Source organism: Arvicola amphibius, chromosome 10, assembly GCF_903992535.2.
Source record: "Arvicola amphibius chromosome 10, mArvAmp1.2, whole genome shotgun sequence".
Classification (NCBI taxonomy): Eukaryota; Metazoa; Chordata; class Mammalia; order Rodentia; family Cricetidae; genus Arvicola; species Arvicola amphibius.
This window is the reverse complement of record NC_052056.1, coordinates 1,442,811-1,458,804: the sequence shown is the minus strand read 5'-3', so window position 1 is coordinate 1,458,804 and position 15,994 is coordinate 1,442,811. Positions and strand designations below refer to the sequence as shown.

General features: G+C 45.8%; 1 protein-coding gene across 1 annotated transcript in view; it reads right to left on the bottom strand.

Annotated features, from left to right (window-relative positions):
• Dscam (DS cell adhesion molecule) overlaps positions 1 to 15,994 on the bottom strand; it is a 445,545-nt gene that overhangs the window by 100,877 nt on the left and 328,674 nt on the right. Inside the window, exons 14-15 of the mRNA XM_038345563.2 lie at positions 15,353 to 15,520; positions 7,219 to 7,289 (exon numbers count right to left, since the gene is read on the bottom strand). Coding sequence (XP_038201491.2) covers positions 7,219 to 7,289; positions 15,353 to 15,520 — 239 coding nt within the window. The remainder of the gene's footprint in view (positions 1 to 7,218; positions 7,290 to 15,352; positions 15,521 to 15,994) is intronic.

The following is a 15,994-nucleotide window of genomic DNA, read 5'->3' as shown; positions in this document are numbered from 1 at the left end:
AACTACCCACACCTCCACGGCTCCTGCCTTGTCCGATGCCACCACCATCACTGCTGTCATCTCTACCCACATTAAACATCATCTCAGTTCTCCTGCACAGTCCATCTGAGAAACAGCTGCTACACTGAGAATATTCTCCTCCATTCCACTACCCAAACCCTGCTCATTCTGGAGGCCAGTGCCCCAACGCCTTTCCTCAGACTCGCTACACAGGGAGCCTTTTATGCCACATACCTGCTTCATAGGGGCTGGCTTTGAACCTGAGTGCCAGGCCTCCTGAGGACAGGGTAGCTCACATAGCCTCCTCTCGTGCCCAGGACTGGGTCCTGCATGGGCATTTGACACACTTCCTCCAACAAGGCCACACCTGCTCCACATGTCCTAACTCTTCTCAGTGCTGGTCCAAATATACCATCCTAAGGAGGCTATTCATATTCAAACCACCAAAGAATGAAGAAAAACTTTTAGGTTTATGGGAAATCCCACCTGGCAACCACTTCCTTAACGCACATTGAAAGAGCATTTTGCAAACTGGGCGCCTAGAAATGGAGCAAGCAAAGTAACTCTGAGGGCTTGCTCCTACTCCGCATCCAAGCCCAAGAGCCTTGCAGATGAGCCCCCTTTGCGCTGGGAACCTGGTGTTGAATACAACGATTTCCTAAGTGAGTGGCATCTCTTCAGCTTTTCTGGAATCCCTCTGAAGGTCCAATATACTCTGTGGCAGAGGTCACACTTGGTTAATTATTTACCCAGGCTGATTTTTTATTCTTTCCCTCTCCCTTTGGAACTAGAACAGCCCTGATTTCCTTGCACTTACTCCTCTCTTTTGTTGCTCTCTGTAGACCTTCTCCAGCCCTGCCCCTCCAGGTGCCCTTCCCTCTGGCCTCTTAATCCCCCCAACCCCCACATCTATAAGACCCTCTCTTTGATCTCCATGACAACAGCAGTACCCTGTCAACCCATTTGAATGGCTTGCAAATGATTGTATTTTATGGGTCTTTCTCAAATCATCTTTATCCTTTAAAGAAACAGAAACAGCAGAGATGCAGGGATGTGGAAAGACTCACAGTTCACACTGTCACCAGGGATGCTGGGGACTCTGGCAGGGGCAAGACTTCCTGCTATCGATTCCATCTCTCTCTACTCTGAAAGAAGCCTTTAAAGAACAGGGTCCTCAGCCAGGCGGTGGTGGTGCACACCTTTAACCCCAGAGATCGCAGGAGGATCTCTGTGAGTTCAAGGCCAGTCTGGTCTACAAGAGCTAGTTCCAGGACAGGCTCCAAAGCTACAGAGAAACCCTGTCTCAAAAAAACCAAAAATACAAGACAAAAAAGAAGAAGAAGAAGAAGAAGAAGAAGAAGAAGAAGAAGAAGAAGAAGAAGAAGAAGAAGAAGAAGAAGAGGAGGAAGGAGCTACTTGGAAAGGTAACTGAAAATTTCTTCAGATTCCTGAAAGTTCTCTTAAGATGCACATTATGCTCTTGCCCTTTAATTACTGGGTGACAGCTGTGTCACATAGTCCCGACACCAAGGAATGACCTCTTCCACAGTAAAGTGCTTCTTCACAAGCTATGCATCAGATTGGACAAGCATGACCCGGGTGCCTACGTGACACAAGGCTTTGGGTGTAAGGGAACCTGACAGGGATGTAGCCACTACCACCTTGCAGGAGGCTTACACTGCTGAGGGGCTAGCCTCAGGCACCATGAGAGGGACATAAAATACAGGGCTAGCCCAGGGAAAGGGAAAAAAGAGAAAAGTTGCCCAGAAAAGAGGCAAAATAACCTGTCAGATAAGGAGTGAGTCAACGGAGCCCAGGGGTGACCCAACAGCTGTGTCCAGTGGTGGTAGACAGTGGCACCCTGGGGAGAAAACACAGGTGACCCAGGAGACAAGAGCTCAGCATGAGGCTGCAGAGTTATCTGTGGGAATCCTGGGTTTCCAGGTGACAAGAGGTCAGAGCTCAGGTCCCCTGAGAGCACAGCAGACTGTTAAATGCTGAGTCTGCCAGCCCCAGGTAGTATCATTATCCTCACTCAAAGGTGGAAATTCTAAGCGTCTAAAGGACTTTTTCCTGCAGCAGGGGTCTCTGGAATCAGGCTGGGCTCAAGGCCTGCCATTTACACCTGAGGAATGACTCATAGGGCTAACCTCTGCCTCTCCCTGTACTGCTACTTGGGCAATGGGAAGCCCTTGACTAAACCAGAGGGATTACAGGAATCGGTACAAGGTAGGTGACAGGGGAACAGAACCTCAAAAACATGTCAGATAAGCCTCTCTGTTCCCCTCTCGGGAATGCAGCAGAAGCACAGCAGTACAGAGCAGTGGGGGGGATCTGGTGAAGTAGCAGGACGCTCCCTCCTTCCCCCTTGCCATTCTTTCTCAGAGTGAATGAAAACAGGCTACCTGATTTCTCTTGTTTTTACCTGAGACTGGATTGTTCCTGGTAGAGAAAATAAACAGACACTATGTTTTATGATGGCAAATCTCTCATCTAAGATCTAAGTAAAAAAAAATCTCTGTTATTTCGCTTGAGGCTGGGCACCAGCTTATGCTAGGTTTGCCAAGAGCTGGGGTGCTGCTCTCAAAAAAACTTGGGTCTTTGAAGCTGGCTTACCCAGCAGCTTCTCTAAGCTGGCTTGCCTAATCATGGTGGAGGGAGGGAGGGAGGGAGAGAGGGAGGGAGGGAGGGAAGAAGGGAGGGAGGGAGGGAGGGAGGGAGGGAGGGAGTATGCTCCAAAGGGAGCATAAGCAACGTGGCTCCTGAAGGAATGTGCCTGTTTAAATGCACAGTATCTGCAATGTGAATCTGTGGCCCGGGTCTTTCTGTGGAGGACTAAGGTTTTCACACCAAAAAGACAGGTATATGGACTTTTTAAAAGCATAAATCTGAATAATGGCATGGGATTCACACATTTCTTTGATGAACACAAATTCCCCTCCTGCTGAGGAGTGAACCTTCCCAAAGCCTGTACTTCCTAGTCCACCTCAAGGGTCCAGAAAAATCAATCCTACTTCATGGGGCTTTGAAGTCAGTTTCTTTCTCCCCTCCCTCCCCCTGTCTTGTGAAAGGGGAAGAGGTTAGACCTGCTAATACATGAAGGACTGACAATTCCTTACATGTATTATTACATATCTGTGAGACATGTACACATTTTTTTTTGATAAAGAACCCATAACCCCCAACCAGAACCGGTGGATTAATTCATGAAAGCAAATGGAACTTTGTAATCTTTCATAGCCTTAGGATTAAGAGAATGGCTGAAAAAAATTAAAATGTATTTCAAGACAACTTTTTAATTTTAACTCCTGTAGGAAAGAAGAGTATTGAGCTAGGTTTATAATTTAGATCTAAAATGCTAGTAGGGATAGGTAGAATACAGATCTGTTCTAGCTTCACCGTGTCAGGTAACATTCACCCCATTAGGCTGGAGGGCAAAGTAAGGGATTTCATATTTATTAAGTCTTGTAGGTATGAGCTACCCACATGGCAGTTCACAGCCTGATACCAGTCCACCAGCTATCACTAGGGGTGGGGACATGAGCTTGGTGAGAAGTCCATTCTTCTGATTCCAGAAATTCACTGAGACCCTCATGGAAAGCATGTAGAATTCTAAATGAAAATTTCGCTTATTAAAAAGCATTCTCAGCTGCGGTATGCAATCCTGAGGAGGAGACACAGGCAGAATCTTCCCTGAGGTTTCATTCTGAACCATCAGCTTACAACTGCTCTCTGCAACTGCTCCCTTCAGTGAGTGACAGGGGAAAGGGTGTGAGGGGGCACAGCTCTGGTGTCCAGTGCCCTGCACTCAGCATTGCACCAAAGCCTGAGTTGGACCTTCGCTTATTCCTCCCTGAAGCTTGCATCTGAATAGTGTGGCCTCTTCCCCACTGCTGTCTCTGCACCCCATGATGCTTTTCAGAGGCTCCTGTGCTATGAATACATGGCCTAGGGGTTCCTTCACTCTACCTGCCCAGGGGCTATTGCCTCTGCACTCATTACTGCGTGCTGACCCACTCATTCAATCCATTGACTCTGCACTCACTACTGCCTGCCCACCCACTCACTCATCCATCACCTTTGTACTCCTCACTAATGCCTGCCCACCCACCCACTCATCCATTACCTCTGCACTCACTCACTACTGCCTACCACCCACCCACTCATCCATTACCTCTGCACTCCTCACTAATGCCTGCCCACCCACCCACTCATCCATTACCTCTGCACTCACTCAGCACTGCCTGCCCACCCACCCATTCATCCATTACCTCTGCACTCACTCAGCACTGCCTGCCCACCCACCCATTCACTCCCTGGCTCCTTGGCTTCCTCATCTCACAGACCTGCCTACTCATAAACACACTCATTCATTCGTTCTCCCACCAGCTACACTTTTCCTGATTCATTTCTTCACTCACGTATTCACCCATGTGCATATGATGAACAAGGCACACATGTCTCTAAGGGGCCCGCAGAGCCACAGAGGAGATGCACAGAACACAGGCTACGCCGTGAGAATGCTGGGAATTCACCTGTCTTCCCAGAGTGTTACATGCGATTGGAGCCTCGAGAATCCGTAACTGGGCAGGAAAGGTGCCATGGTACCATGTGAATAATGACAGGTAAGGGGGCACCTGGGATCAGAGGATGAGGATAACTGGGGAGCAAGGGATTGATGGTGGCCGCCTCAAGTGTCTATGAGATTGAGATTGGTCATATCCTCGGGCATGGGCAGCCTCAACTAGACCCGAAAAGTTTCAGATCGCACCCCTTCCTTGAGTGAAAGAAACAGCTAAAACGAAAAGAGGTAAATAATTTATTTTGATAACAGAGATTCAGAAGAAGGTCTACTCATAAGACAATGATTTAAAATTTTAATACCTAACTCTAGAGCAATTGAAAATTAGTAATTTTTTAAATGTCTAGATGTCAAGACTAAAATGGCTATTTTGCCACTCAAAACCAAGAGCCCCACTCTCTTCCTCCCTTCCCTACACTGGACACATCCTTCAACCCTGACAGCTGTCCATGGGGGTGAGTGAGTGAGTGAGTCCTCATCTTAGGTTCCTACTATTCCGCACATACCCATGCCTACTCCCAGACACAGAGGCTCCCCGTTTGGCTGATGCTGTCCCCCTGTCTTTCTGCTCCTCTCTCTTTCTTCTTCCTCTGTAGGCTCCTTAATCAAACTGCATGTTCTGAACTCTTCTACCACAGGGAGGCATGTTTGATAGCACACACCATCTCTGCACGTCCTTTAGATCAGTCCACAGCTTGCCTGAAACAGGAATGCCCTTTAAAGTCTTTTACACCATCAGGTGGAGCAATAAGCTAGTCTGCCTGAGTCTCCAGCAGCCATACCTCACTCAGTGGGGTTGATCACCAGTATGCCTGTCTGCTTGCCCAAGAGCCAGGCAACAATGCCTGTGGGCAGGACTGTACACCTGCACGGCACCTAACTAGTGGTCTTAGGAGAAAGCCAGGTGTGCTGTGCATCCCATAACACCTTCGTCCCTTTGGCTCTAGGAAGAAATGTAATGTAATGCATTAACTTTCACTGTGGCATTTTATTTTAGGACCCAGTTCAAAGCCCCACAGTTTCCAATTTTAACTACAAGAGGTAGAGGCTCTGTATACAGACACACCCTTCACATAGGACCTCACCCCCCCCCCCCCAAAAAAAGAAAACCCTCTCAAGGCCATAGTAATATCTGGCCCTTTCCAGTAGCTAGATGCAAAGAGATGTATGGAGCAATTGGCTGAAACTTCATAGCCTCTATTCAGGGCAGACTGAGCCAGTTTTCTGTTTGTAGCACGGCTAGGATGTGCACAGGGTTAGGGCATGCTGAGATCCTTTTATTGTACAGTGTATGGTGCTCACAGGAGTGGACTGGTCACAAAGACTAAGGACAGCTCGTCACACTCCCAAGCCACATGGTCTGTCATGCTGCCTGCTGCAAACACAGCTCATTGGCTAGGGCTAAAAAAGCAGACACACAGGGACGCCCTGCATTAACCTGTGTTAGTACCTGAGGTGGTGCGCACCCCCACAGTGGAAGCCTGCCTCTGTAATACATGCTCATCATTTTATGAGAGGGCCAATAGGAGAAGGAAGAGAAAGGGAAGAAAAGGAAAGGGGAGGGGAGAGGAGGTGAAAAGGTAGGAGAAGAGGAAGCCAGAAGCAATGGAATTTCGTGGAAGCATGGATCCAATAATAGTTCCCTAGACGAAACAGCATTTGACCCACGTGGTCACTGCCAAATGCATCTCCAAGGAGGTGACTCATTTCCAATGCACTCCACCCACAGGAAAGTGCCATGACCCGAGAATCTGCGAGTCAGCGGCCACTCAAAGCAGTGATCTGTGACAGGTGTGCACAGAAGACACACCACCACCTCCTTTACAAAGTTTACCTTTAAGGCAGACCCCACCCTGGCTCAGGCTTGCTCCACCCCGTCAGGGCAGCCCACAGCAAGCTGAGCAGCAACTAGACTTTATCTACAACCACACTGCCCAGGAGACAGCTGCTTCCAAAGTTCATGCCGTGGTCAGGGAACCCAAGGACACAGCTAGCTAACGTACAGTGAGGTTTCTCTCCTTCCTTCCGTCATGCATCATGCACTACAAAGTGCTTTCTTCATTCCCAAGAAGCGTTTAGAGGTTTTCAGCTGTGATGGAATTACAAAGTCAAGGGGTATCCATCTTACTATCTGCCTGAGACTGATCCTAGGGACCCTGATCAAATTCCCAGGACAAAATAAGTAAGCAGAGCAACTTCATTCTTCAGAGATGTATAATTTACTATAGAGGAATTCAAACAATGCATATCAAACATGCTTCTGGCACGGTACAGTGTTTCAGTTAATGGGACAACTGCACGTATGATGACTATCACAAGGATTTGAGTATTTCGAGGTAAATACAGCCAGCTTGGGTAAATACATTCCATGATAGTTTCACGATGACTCAATTACCCAAAGACAGATTTCTCAGGATGAATCCTTGTCATCAGGCAACTGTGTTTGTATTGAAAAAAATACAAACACACACACACACGTATATGGGTATATATATATATATATATATTCATAAATATAGTTTTGAAAAATATAATGTTTATAAAATGTTAGTATCCTGGCATCAGGACAAGAATACTGGGGTTCTTGGAACCCCACCAGGAAAAGTGTCAAAGACACAGGTGTTGGTTCAGTTTACCTTCCAGGTAACCCGGATGCTCTGAGATGATGTGGGCTCCAGGTGAACTTCCTGAGGTGGACCATCAGGAGCTGCAGGAACCAAAACACAGAGGCAGGTTATATACACCAGGGGTAGATATTTTTTCTTTTGTAAGGAAACGGGCAGAAAAAAAAATCAACAATTGTCAAGTTACCCATAAAATGGTATAAAATTTATATGTAACATATGCCATGCATATGTATACTTTAAAACATTTTTTTAGGAGACTCAGAACACCAAACGTAAAGGCCATACCAAGAGTTGTGATTCTGTGTTAATTAAAAGGGGCGGGTTTCCAAAGCCCTCTGAAGCTCTCATCCATCCTAGTTACCTGGTTACTCTAGTTATCCCAGTTCCCTAGTCACACTCCGTGCACGGAGCCCCTCTCCCTTTTACTTCACGGCCTCCTGTTAATTTACACATTTCCCTTGTCCAGTGCCTTAGCAGCATCAAAACACACAGAAAGCTCTGAGTCTTTGCCCTTGAACTTTAATTTCCCTCCATCAAATTCTAGCCATGTCTGGGAGCTTCTACAGGCATTATTCCCACTTGGGTGCACACCAGACCCTAACATGTCTCTAACATGACCCTAGCATACTTCTGGCCTGTCTTCAGTCTCCCAGGGTTTCTCAGGAGCTGAGTCCAGAGGGAGTCCCTTCCTAGAACTTTGCAGATGCAGAAATAGAGTTTCCTCCTTCCCCTTAACAGGTCCAGGCACAGCTGTGTACCTGGGCCACAGCATACCCTTGAGTTTTCTAATCTACCTGTCAAAAGGTTTTCCTAGCATCAAGGTTGCTTCCTAGTATCCAGCCACTGGGACCTTCACTGCCAGAGCTCTGCCTCTGGATACTTCACACAGGAAACAATGTCAGACCTGATAAAACCCTATGGAATAGACTTCTTCTCAGTTACAGAAAAGCATTAGCTTTCCCCCATCAGACTTGTTCTTTTTTTATAAAAAGGTATTTGTTTTCACTTTTTTGAGCCATGTGTATGTTTGTGGGTGTGTACACATAAATGCAGTACCCATGGAGGCATCAGATCCCCTGGAGGTGGAGTCAAAGGTGGCTTTGAGTCACCTAACATTAGTGCTGCGAGCTACATTTGGGACCTCTGCAAGAGCAGTCTGTGCTCTTAACTGTTGAGCCATCATCTCTCTAGGCTTCATCAAAATCATTCTTGCAAATATATTTTGGATTGACCTTGTCAACTCTAACAGTGTCTCCACTTACTCTCTCAAATTCTCCTTTTCTGAGGGTTGACTAAAGGTGACTGTTGTTTCTACAACATCACTTGAAAGACACTTTACTCATAAAAAGGACTTTTTTGAAAAGGTAAACTTTACTGAGCTTCAAAGGCCCTTTTACTCAATCACAGGCAACTTCCGTGAGGCGATATCAAGGCAGAGAGAATTCTTAACGCTGAAATGGAGAGAGCAATTCACAGGTTACCCTGCCTATTGCACTAAATTTAAAAGTCATGCTGGCATTTAATGCTTAAGAATTGGTTTACATGCTCCAAAATTGAAGCTGTAATATATAAAGGTGATTTTTGGGTTTGTTTTGTTTTAAATATTTAGTTTTATTTTTAAGTGTGTAGGTGTTGTGTGTGTGTGTGTTTGCACGTGTATGAGTGTATGAGTGTATATATACACCTATATATGTATACACATGAGTGCTAGTGACCAGAAGAGGATGTTAGACTTTGGAGCTAGAGTTACAGCAGCTGTGAGCCACATACCATAGGTATTGAGGACTGTACTTGGGTCTTCTGCGTAAGTAGCAGGCACTTAACTGCTGAGCCTCCTCTCCATCCTTGAGAAGGTTGTTTTGTTTGTGCTTTTTATACTAGAATACACAACAGTTTCCCTAGGGTAGGCAGAGACTGGAGGTGAAGATTGATAAATAGCATCATTTCCCAGAATCGATCATCTTTGCACATCTACAGAAGTAAAAACTGGCCAGTCTGTAAAATAGCAGGGATCAGAAACTGTTCACAGTTTCTAGTATTTTTGCCAGGTCTACAGCAAGGCAACTTTCACCCATTCTCTTTGGTTGGACATGTCATGGAGAGATCTACGTGACTGCCAAATGCACAGGATTTCGCCATTCACTGGCTTGTCTGCATAGGTTCCTCATGAGCTGGCTGCTCCCTGTCCAATGAGCCTCCTGCTTCTGATAGCCAACTGCCTCTCAAAGAACTGAGGGGCGAGGCTCTCACAACATTCTCTTTCCCAGGTATCCATTTCTTAGCTACAGTCAGAGTCCTGAGTTTGTTTATTGAACAGGGGAGAACCTTCCTGATGAGGATCCCTCCCAAATGTCTGTCTCTACCTCTTTGTCTGGGGAGTGGAGAGCATCTACTATGAGTCAGGTCATGGTGGAGACCAGGACTGGCATATCCATTCCGCCCTGTTCTCAGTGGATGTGGCAGGTCCAGTCTTACCAGGAAGTGAAGAAACACAGGGGCTTCATAGAAACAAGGGGGTTTTGTGTTCCAGTCATAAAAGAGAAACAAAGTTGTTTCCTTTGTAGGAAAACAGATACAAACAGAGACAACCTTACTAGGTGTATTGAGCCAGCAGCATCAGAAAGGTGAGTATCTTAAGTCTCTGTTTATTTTTCTTTTTTGCTTTTCTCTTTCGTTGTTCCTTGATTTTAAATAGATATATAAAGTCACGCTTGCTTATGTCACAGAAAGGAAACTTACTAGCAGGCCAAAGTGGACTATATCCATGTATGAGTGCTGCTGCGGGTTAGGATGAAATAAAAGACCCAGGAGCCACTGCATGGTTTCTCACAGAGATCTTCCTCTGTGTAGGAGCTGGGTGTGTGAGAACAAGTTGTGGTTTTGTGGGGGAAAGTAGCCAAGACGCTGCTCAGTAGAAACATGAACATCATACTTCTTTTTTTTTTTTTTTTGGTTTTTCGAGACAGGGTTTCTCTGCATCTTTTTTAGAGCCTGTCCTGGAACTAGCTCTTGTAGACCAGGCTGGCCTCGAACTCACAGAGATCCGCCTGCCTCTGCCTCCCGAGTGCTGGGATTAAAGGCGTGCGCCACCACCGCCCGGCCTATGAACATCATACTTCTGACACAAAGACTGAATTCATAGGAGTTTACTGATGGATTAACCAACTGTTCATCTACGTTATTTATTTATTCCGTTATGGCATGTGCCAAACATTGTTCTGGGGCCTAAGATGAAACAATAAAAAAATGCAAGTAGCTGTTGCTGTGCATTGTGAGAGAGGGCTGGAAATAAACCACAGGCTTGAACCAGAACAGTCCAGTGTGCTGGATGAAGACCAGCTACTTTAATGGGAGTGTTGAGGTGGGAGCCTCAGGCATGCTAGAGTGAGCCTTAAGTAGAATCCTAATATGGGTTGGGACAGTATTTATAGAGTTGTTAGGCAAAGGATAGAAAGTGAAGAGGGAGAAAGGGGAAGAACACTCTAAAACATCCTAGAACTTTTTCAGAGCATCCCAAATTAGCATCTGGTTGAGGTTCCTTATGTGTAAGAAACAGCAGGAATACTAATTATTTCTATAGGATTAATTGCTAAGGCTCTCCCTGAACTGAAGGTGAAAAGAATGGTAACCAAGAGAGGAAATGGTTAAAGGCTCTGTTGTGTACAGGGCATGGCTGTCCCACAACGCTTTGTTGTGGCCTCTCTGAAACCCAAACCATCCCTCTTCTGCTAGTCTGGGAAAAGGCAGTGACATTCAAGACCCTTCAGCATAATTGGACTTCTAGATTGCCGCACAGATGGATAATGAAGATGATGAAGGGGCAGCCACCCCACACTCGGTCACAGGCACTCACTGCCATACAACCTTCAGGGCTCAGCTGCCACCGGGAAGTGGCTCTCTGGCAAGAGTCAGCCATAGTGTGACATGTCTGGTAGGTATCATAGAGCCCTGGGAAGTCAGAGGCACTTCTGGTCCATTAAGAGGTGATCTTGTCAACTCTGATAGTGTGTCTACTCACTCTGACTTCTTTTGGGGCACCACAAGGGAGTCTAGAGTTTAGAGATCGCCTAATGGTACGATCTTTCCTACATACTTGCTTTCTGAGGTCAAGTGTATTTAAGTGGTATGATTATTCACATGGGCACTTTCACATAAAAATATCCAGGATTGAAGCTCAGAAGCAATCATATTTCCAGCACTAGGAAGGAGTGCTGTGCAAATGACAGCAATTCCTTCTTGAGGCAGCTTTGTGATGGATACTGCGGGGGTCTTAAAATCAATTTCCCATGGGGCAAACATGTAAATCCAAGGCCTTCAAACTCCTTTTTTAAAGGGTGATAATTTGGTCCTATGCAATCTCTGTTATGTTTTCCCCTTAATAAAAAAAAATTCTTTGTCAATTTCATACACAGATGCAATATATTTAGATCACATTATTCTTGTTACTGTGATACTAGGTAGAATTTGGCTTCCTTGGCTAAGTTATTGATGCTTCTGTTAAGGGAAGGGAGGGGCCGTTGTCAGTAACAGGTTCATCAGAGGGAATACCGCACTGGACTCTACTGGAAAGCTGCCAGGCACAGAGGACCAAGAGCAGCTGGGAGGATACACAGTGATAATAAGCGCCTGGATTTAAAATAGTGATGCATCACTTGGAGTGCGAGCATTGGGAAGATCCTAAATGGAGCCTTCCCAAGGCTAGACCCCTCTGCAGGTTATGACTGGAGACATAGGAGGAGAGGAGGATGAAGGCCCCTGAGCTGGCAGTTGGATCTGCAGTGGGAGGGTCTTATTCCAGCTTCCTTCTTGTTCTCTGAGCCTTCTTGCTCTGCCCTTGGCCTCTTTTATCTTTTCTGTCTAGATCTCTCATTTTAGTCAGCTCAAGCTCCTTTAAGAAGAATACAGCCATCAAAGGGTCTCCTAATAACTTTAATTTGTACAGAAATTGGTTTCTGGAATCTGAGGTGTCAATAGCAAGGGGCCAGAAAAAGAGAAAGTGTATATCGTGCCTTTTCATTGTACCCTCGAATGGTGGAAGGGGCAGGGAGTTAGTTCTCTTGGGCATGTTATTAGGGGTCAGTTCTACTCATAATGATACCAATCTCATGGTCCAGTCAGCCCCTTAAGGCCCCACCTCTTACCGGACATGGGGATTGGTTGAATTTGGGGGTATATCAGCATTCAGACCTTAATACCATTCAGAATCTTCAGTATGGGTTAACACTACTATATTTTCTCACTACATACACAGACTGTACTTCTATATCATGCTGAAAAGCATAAATGTTAATATTCAGTACACACACACACACACATACACAGACACTGAGAAATCTTTCACATGGAACAAACAGGGTTAATATCAATAGCAAATACTCCCTAGTGTTTGGGAAGTCACAGCATAGTTCAGGACACTGGGGTTCATGCAGAAGTGACCATAAGCCCCATGTGCTCTTGTCATCAAGATCTGTGATCTCAGATGCTAAGACTTGGACACTGGGTCTACCCAGAAACCATATAAGTTAGCTCACAAGAGTGGAAGAGTCTCTGACCTGGCTCTTCTAGGAAAGGCACAGAAAAGCAGAGCCAAGGTTTGGAAGGTTTAGGAGAGTGGGGAGGGAGAACAAATACCCAGCAGAGTGTCAAACTGGAGGTCAGAGTAGGGCTACTGGGAGTCACTTCCTGTAGCCCCATAATGGTGAGAGGGTAGGAACCCAGAGCTAAGCAACTCACAGATGTCTCCTCTGCAGGTGTGAAGTGATAAGTGGTCTCAGGTGCCTAATACGTGGTCACTACAACACTGTGGTTTCCAGGCAATGCTCACTGCTTGACAAATAATCTCTTTATTTTCAGAAAAGTATCACATAGGTCTCCCCAGATGACTGCAGTTCCCCCAAAGACATGCCTTTTGGGCATCATTGTCAGGAGGTGGCTGCAGCATCTGTAGCCACAGCGGTCAGTTCTAAGGAGGGACCCTTGGTCAGCGCTGTGGTATCCACACCTTTGAGTCACACGTGGAAAATGACTTTCCGATTCTCGTCATGCAATCCCTGCTAGTCCATCATCTTTCTTGCTCATTTGAATGTCAAATCAGCCCCGAGTGGGGCTGCCCAAGTCAGCATCTAGGCAACATCCAAGAGCCTAGCCAGGGAGCAGAAGGGAACAGACTCTGTTTCTATCTGCAGAGGCACCAGCAGCCGTAGCTGTTCACCTGGCCTCCTGGATGCAGGGAGAGATGCTGCCATGGCAACCAGAGGCTGCTGCAGAGGTGAAGAGGAAAGGACACAGCCTGCAACAACAGCAGTGCTATTAATGGCCATCAGGGGAACAGCTGCAGGAGATACTGCTGGAAAGAGGGAGTGGCAGGCTGTGAGGGGACAGGAGGACACCGGGTGTGTGGCTGTGCACTGTGGGCTAAAGAATGTGGGAAACTTAGTCAGTATCCTGTAACTCCAGGAAGTTAGGGACAGGGTAGGTAAACATTTTTTAATATGACTCTGTTTTGCTGAAATATATGTCAATACTCAGTTTTCAGCTATTTCTGAGATCAAAGTAATTCCAGAGCTCAGAATTTGGTTTTCCAGTGTCTGCATAAGGAGGAAAAGGAACCATACATACACCTGTTTTACAGATGAGAAGATGTGAAGACAGAGGCCAAAGATCAAACATGAAGGCAGCCTGGTACCCACCCTTAAGAACCATTTTCAAGATTGGATGTCTTCCTGCACTGAGAAGTAGGCCCTGGTTTATAGCCTTGAGCACACCCAGTCTTGTTTGACCTTGGAAGCTAAGCAGGATCAGACCTGGTTAGTACTTGGATGGGAGAAAGGTGTCCATTACTTAAACTTATTTCCTCAAGAGTAATATTGACCATATAACAGAGAATTACAATGCTGTGGCTGGTTCATAAATCACACTTCTTCAAATTTAGCATGGGAAAAATAATCTTGAAAAAGGAGCAAATGAAAGATGATATGGTGTTCACTATTGCAGGGCTTACACTAAAGAAAAGTTGAAAATGACCGGCACATCCAACCACGTAGAGTCTGTTACATATGTGGTGGGCTATGCCACTATGAATTGTAAGAGACCATTTCAGCATATAATGTCTATGCAGAATACAGAGTGGGCAGTGGGAAGTCAACAACAACCTGCCTGGAAGTTGACATCAACTTCTGGTGTCACGGACACTGGAAGATGATGGACGATGGTCTGACCTTAGATTAAACTTATACAACTCTTTGATTGACAGTGGAGAAGCAAAGGTAAGTTTGAGTACCAGTCATTCTTCACGTTCCAAGAAACAAGCTAGACATTGTCTCCTTGCTTCCTTCCAACAGAAGCCCAAAGACATTGGCTTCCTCCCCTCCTCCATGGGATAGGCTCACAATCAGCACACACTGGCCAGGACCAAGTTTTCAGTCTTCTGATAACAGTTAACTCCATCAAGGCAGGCTGGAGTAGACAAATATGTCTGTGTGTGCACACATGTGGGTGAGCATACTGGGGAACATGCCTAGATGTATGTATGAATGATGAAACAGGTCCCGAAAATGATCTAGAAGGTTCTGTCAAGATAGCCTTATGTCAGCTCTAGGTGACAGGATGATATAAATTGCTTTGTCCATTTCAAAATGCTTACAGGTATTTTCAAAGCTTTCAACATTTAATAAGAAATAATTTATCACGGTAGGACAATAAAGTGATTATGTCAACCTTTAAGTAACCTGTGCCTCTGCACTTGCCCACAGACATACTCTTGGAGTTTCTGACTTAAGCTTGCATCTTTCTCCCATACTTGACCTCATGGGTCTTGGGAAAACACTAGCCTTTTCCCATCAATCTGGGTATAGTGCACTAAAGCCAATGGATTATATGACATGACTCTGAGTCCCTCAGCACTGTTCACCTCATTTTTTTCCATTCACACTTCTGTATTAAGAACCTCGACCATCTGAATACCAAGAATGATCTCAAAGCTGGGGCAAAGTGCTGTGGGCATTTTATAAGGTGTAGGGCCGTGGGAAGTCCACATCAAAGAATGTCACCAGGAGCAGGGAAAGGCGTGATTCGATTCTACATTTAAGCGTCTGAATCACAAGAGTGGATTACTGGGTGGCAAGTTCTAACCAGTGCCACCTACCTGCCTCATCCGCCGTGATGGTGATCTCGTTGCTGGGCTCACTCTTGCCAATCCGGTTCTTGGCGTACATGCGGATGCTGTAGGTGGAGGAAGGGTGGATATCAATGATGGTGGCCGAGTTCAGCTGAGGGGAAACATCTTTGGTTCTTTGAGCAGAATCCCAGGAGTCTTTTGGGTTTTGTTTTTCAAAAAAGAAGAGATAGAGATGTGAGTTTTTTTTACTCTGCCTTTGAAAGTTCACAACAGGAATTTTTAAAAAAAGAAAAAAGAAAGGAAGAAAGAAAAAAAATACCCCCAAAGTGAAATCTCAACACAATGTCCCCAGCTTCTTGTCAGAGCTGGTCACCAGAGGGTACATGGGGTCACACACTTATTACCCATGGCAGTAGGTAAAGGACTGAGGTGAGCTCGGTATGGGAAGGGGCTTTGAGCAAACACACAACACATATGCCTGGGGAAGAACAGGATGGGAAACACGCGTGATGGAAGCTGGTTCTGTGGAAGCCTCGGCAACACACAAGCATTATTCTACAGTGCACCATGACAAACTATATTCCAAACATTGCTCCCACTCCAGGCCCCTGGTTCTAAAAGGCACAAAAGCTCAGCAAAACCCTTCACTATATCTGACCCTTTCTTCCT